This window comes from Nestor notabilis, unplaced genomic scaffold, assembly GCF_000696875.1.
Source record: "Nestor notabilis isolate BGI_N333 unplaced genomic scaffold, ASM69687v1 scaffold13540, whole genome shotgun sequence".
Taxonomy (NCBI): domain Eukaryota; kingdom Metazoa; phylum Chordata; class Aves; order Psittaciformes; family Psittacidae; genus Nestor; species Nestor notabilis.
In genome coordinates this window covers 56,850-61,892 of record NW_009911653.1, presented here as the reverse complement: position 1 = coordinate 61,892, position 5,043 = coordinate 56,850, and the positions used below count along the sequence as shown (strand labels likewise).

The window sequence follows — 5,043 nt, the reverse complement described above, 5'->3', positions numbered from 1 at the left end:
CTGGGCAGAGAAGAGATTCAGAGCAGCCCTCCAAGCCCAGAGGTGTTCAAGGCCAGGTTGGACAGGGCCTTGTGCAACATAGTTCAGTGTGTGGTGTCCCTGCACATGGCAGGGGGGTTGGAACTAGATGATCTTAAGGTCCTTTCCAACCCTTACTATTCTATGATTCTATGATTCTATATGAAAGCAGATGTAGAGACAAAACATATCTGGGAAATAATGCTATCTGTAACTAAATAAATACGTGGTCACATACCAAAGGCTTTCTGTATATCCAGGACACGTCAGTATGTAACTGGGGGGGGGGAAAAAAGCCCCTAAGATTCATTTTCAAAAAAAAAGAAAAGAGACTTGAGCAATCCAAACTTTACTGTTGCCTGTCTAATTCAAAATCACCTCTTCCTTACTTAAAGAAATGTTAAAGCAGTTCTACAGCGCTGTGTATGATATCAGTATTGCCCATATATACGTAAAGGTGTACATACACATATGACCTTCAATATTTGACTTCTCAAACATGACCTTTGAGAAAATCTCTCAGTGGAAACCACCTAACTAGTTGATACAGAATGGAGCAGTTTGTCCTAAATCTCATCCTTGCTTAGATTTAGGATCTTAAACCGGACTGCAAAGAGATGAGTCCTCCATTTTTGGACTTCATAATCCAGAACTGCAGGCATATAATCAATGCTCCTTTTAAAAATTTAACCTTTCTTTTCCTAACCTATTGTATCCTTTCCTACCAAAGTACTGCCTACTTATCTACAATAGTTCAGTGTTTAGAATTCTGATACATAATAGCCAGGTTAAATCATCCTCATACTGAAGGGGCTTTAACCCTAAATCCTGGGCATCCTAAGTACCTGCCTACTAGAAAACTAGGAGAAGGAGAGAAATAAGAGAAGAAAGATCTCTGTCTCTCTGGCTGAACTGCAAAAAGAATATTAATGCTAAATGAAGACCAAAAAAGAATGAGAATGAATATGTGAGGTCTTCAGCATCATGATCATGCTCATCAGTTCTGATATAAATTCCGTAGAATTTTGCGTGTATTTTCTCCCACAAATATTTCAAATAAAATGCATGACTTTCAAGCAGGAACTAGAAGCAAGAGCCCCTTCCAAACTGAGTGCTTAAAAATCACTTGCACTCAATCTTGTCTTCTCAGTGAGTGAGCATTCTGTCAGAAACAAACAGAAAAGAGAAAAGCCTGAAAGGGTCTTGTAAAAAACGTCAAAACCCAATGTATCTATGCTCTTTCATAATTTGTCGACTGCGTTAGCAAATAAGCAAAAGTTTAAGCATCAAAATTTGAGTTCAGGTGATTCCATTTTCTAGTCCTGCTTGAAGACACATTCTTTTATCTAAGCTGCCATCTGAGAAAAATACTCTTTCTGCTACTGGTTCCCTGGAAGAAAACAACATCCCTTAAAAAATAAAAACCACTTTTTCTGAGTCACAGCCAAAATTCCATCAAGTAAGATGAACTACACCGGTCCCCAGAAATGAAAGCAAGGTAAGGAAATAGTTTGCCTACAATAATACTGAATCACCCAAACCAAAAAGCATCAGTAGTATTTAACAAAAAATCTGTCTCCAAAGCAAATGCAAGACAAAATACCCAAACAAAACCAGGAAAAGGTGTCTTCTGTTACTAAGTGCTTCTAGAATTTTTGACTCACTCAGTGGAAGACATGACTGATGGTAGCATGAATGCAAAGTAAATATGCTTGTCTGATAACGCTCTTCTCAAGAAATCCTTAGATTGTTTTTTTCCTGATTTAGTATATTATCTGGATAAATATAAAAGACATAATTTAGAGTGGGCAAAATAATTCAAAGCTCAACTGCTGCTAAGAGTGAATAATCCTATGGCAAAACTGATTTAACCTGAGCATGACTACTTTACACTGTTAGTTTTTAATTACTATTTTATAAAAGGACTTTTACACTCTCCTAAGGACTTTATTTAATGTTTACAATAGGTTTTTTTTTTCCTCTGACCAAAAAGACACAGAGTTTCTTGTTAATTATCACTGAGGACTAAAAAAATTTGTGCTCAACAAGTCCACCAGCATAGAAAAGATTTCTGTAAATAATTTGTATCACATATTGCACGTTTTGAGTATGAAAAGAAAACTTCAGGATTTGCATTCCAGAGAAAAGTAGCAAGATTTGCCACTGGTTTTAGTGGAAGCAGTATTCAACTCTTCACTTTTTGAGTTCACTCTTTTCATTTTCATACTTCTATTAGAAAATAATAAAAATGCATGTATATATATAAAAAATATATATTAAAAAGTTTATATGTGTATTACTGTAGGGATTTTAATTCATTATATTTCTGGGAGCTCTGAAGAGAAAAAAACGCAAACCACCAAGCTATTTTTCTCATTATATTAAAACTATCTCATCAGCCAAGTCAGTTTGCCAAGCTACACCTGGCAAAATTCATACCAGAAGGAAGCTGGCGCTTTTCCACAATCCTGATTAAATACCATGACAATCAGAAGCTTAGTCAAGGTTGAATCTTTAGATAGAATGATTTTGCTCCAATTTATAACTCCTGCTGTACAAGAGGCTGGATATGAAGCCCTTAGGAAATTGTTCAAGCTTTTTACGAGGGTGGCGATGTTGACAGCTTTGATGATGTATCAGTGAGCAATTAGTCTTGAGGGGGTAGCTAAAGGGCAATAGTATTCAGACAACATACTTCTATGGCTCTGTAACTTGTCATATGGATACTATTTGTTAGTACTGAGATGATGCTTAGATATTCCAAGTGGAAATAAACTACTCTGATAATGGATTCAAGACGCTTACAAACTACCAATGCCACAGAAGTGATATAATAAAAGTCTTCAACTGAACTTGCTCCCCCCACTCATTCATTCTTTCTTTCTCACTCCTTTCCTTTCTGTTCTAAGTCAGATTCATTCTGAAAGGGCTGGAACACACTGTACCTTTTCAGGAAGGGACAAGGACCATTTAATATCTTTTCTGCCCTGATTTTGGTGCCCTGCTTCTTGTGTGAAATGCTAACAGTGAGGTAAAAAAAATACTGTTCTGCACGTAGAACAACAGAACTGACAATATAGAAGGAAAGAAAAAAGAAGAAAATGCTTGAATACTAAATCTAAGAGGTTTTGAATTCCTTATCAATCCTTTACTTAGCACAAAGTGTCAGAAAATGTAGTAACATTCAGTGGTCAGAGCTCTTGTCTCTGCTATTACCAATGAGCTAAAACAATAAAATGTCCTTACTTCTGACCAATCCAAAGCGACCCACTGTGGGGGACAGGACTGATTGTTACAGGACTCTTTTTCAATAGGCCGGTGTGTTAAACAGTTGGTATTGTCCAATGTCTCCTCCTCAGAAGGTCCAATCTTTCTGATACAGAGAACTGTTCGTGAACGCATCCCTCCATCACAGGTCTTACTGCATTCTGACCAATCCCCTATAAACCATCTGGATAGAAAAAGTTAGGAGACTCAGTTAATGCATTTCAGAAACAGAGTAGATAATTGCACAAACTCAGAATCCAGATAGTTTAAATTACTAAATCTACATCATGTTTAAATTACTAAAGCTACATCATTGTTAACAATACATGCATTCATAGTGAAATAAAGTAGAAACTCATGGGTCTTTTTACTGCAACCAAATATTCCAATAATAATACTGCTTTGTATTTTTCTAGAGCAGCAATTTCCAGTCTAGGTTACAGTAGTTAGAAAGGAGTGTTGAGCCTGACAAAACTGCAGCTATTTAAGTGGATTTGTAGTGAAGTTGCCTGAAGTTATTTCTCTGGAAGGGGTTTGTAACTGGAAATACTTGGGAACCACTGTTGTAGCACAAGCTAAAATCCAAGATGGTTGCCCCTCTAGTAAAAATCAGGAGTTGTACATTTTATTTAGATCACTTTGTGTTGCCATAAAGATTACAGCAACTGTTAATCTGGCGGTAATTATTTTTTAATTTTTTTTCTCCTGGTGAATGGTTAATGCAGCTAGAAACATTTCATCACATTGTTGAGCACATTTGGTCTTCAGTATTTCATATGTTGACTAGATACATTTGCCTGAATTATCCTTGCAAAGGATGAAGATGAACTATAGTATGCTAACACAAGTTGCCAAGATGCCAAAAATGCCAGGCATGTCAGTCATTGTGGATGTTCCTGGAGGTATGGTTGGAGCTGCCTCATAAGATTTGTCATTTTCTGAAGGCTCTGTCAAAAAAATACATGTCCTGCTATTTTGTTTTGTGTTACAGAATGAGTCATGTATGCTGAAGACTAACCTAGATCAATGCAGAGATGCAAACAAATATGCCGTATTCTGTCGTTAATTTCCCAGCAAAAGAGCATTAATTCATGATTCTTTGTCACTAAATGCATGTTTTACCACAGTAGGGAGAATGAGAAGCTCTTCAGAGCTTTGGGGATGCTGAGGTGTTAATTTTTAGTTGCTGTTATGATTTGCTCATGTGTATTCTCAGGTACCTTTTATGTTTATACTGTATGACAAGACAGTACTGTGAGAACTATAGAGTTACCTGTATCAGATCTTAGAATCTGGAACTTTAAGAGTTGGTAATAACAAATAAAATACTGTGAACAAACATAGGCTTTGCTGCGGCTCAGGGACATCAAATATAAGGTAACGGGCATTCTGTTAGAAAAAATGAAATTTTTGTAACTTTTTCTATACACCACATGGAAAGTAGAATTGTGTTAATTAAAAAGGGAAATATTTGGCCACTTTGTGTAGAGTGTGTGAAAAATATTCCAACCAAAGGGGTCAAACTTCTCTGAGTAACTATCTGTTATTTGAACAGCTTTCTTCTAGACTACTTACAGGATCAGGAATCAAGAATGCTTCTTCAGGAGTTTGGCACCTGTATTCACCTTGTGGGGAACATCTGAATGGAGGCAGATGTGGACTGAACTGCTCTGACATATTCAAGCAGATGCTGATTAATACACACTAACCACTTTATCTTAATGGCTTTTATTTTACCATCTTCATCAACGTTCCTCC

The 5,043-nt window shown here is 36.6% G+C and overlaps 1 protein-coding gene across 1 annotated transcript in view; it reads right to left on the bottom strand.

Annotated features, from left to right (window-relative positions):
* Positions 1 to 3,264: 3,264 nt before the first annotated feature.
* LOC104406768 (A disintegrin and metalloproteinase with thrombospondin motifs 6) overlaps positions 3,265 to 5,043 on the bottom strand; it is a gene marked incomplete at both ends in the record, with an annotated part of 53,837 nt that continues 52,058 nt past the window's right edge. Inside the window, one exon of the mRNA XM_010015859.1 lies at positions 3,265 to 3,469. Coding sequence (XP_010014161.1) covers positions 3,265 to 3,469 — 205 coding nt within the window. The remainder of the gene's footprint in view (positions 3,470 to 5,043) is intronic.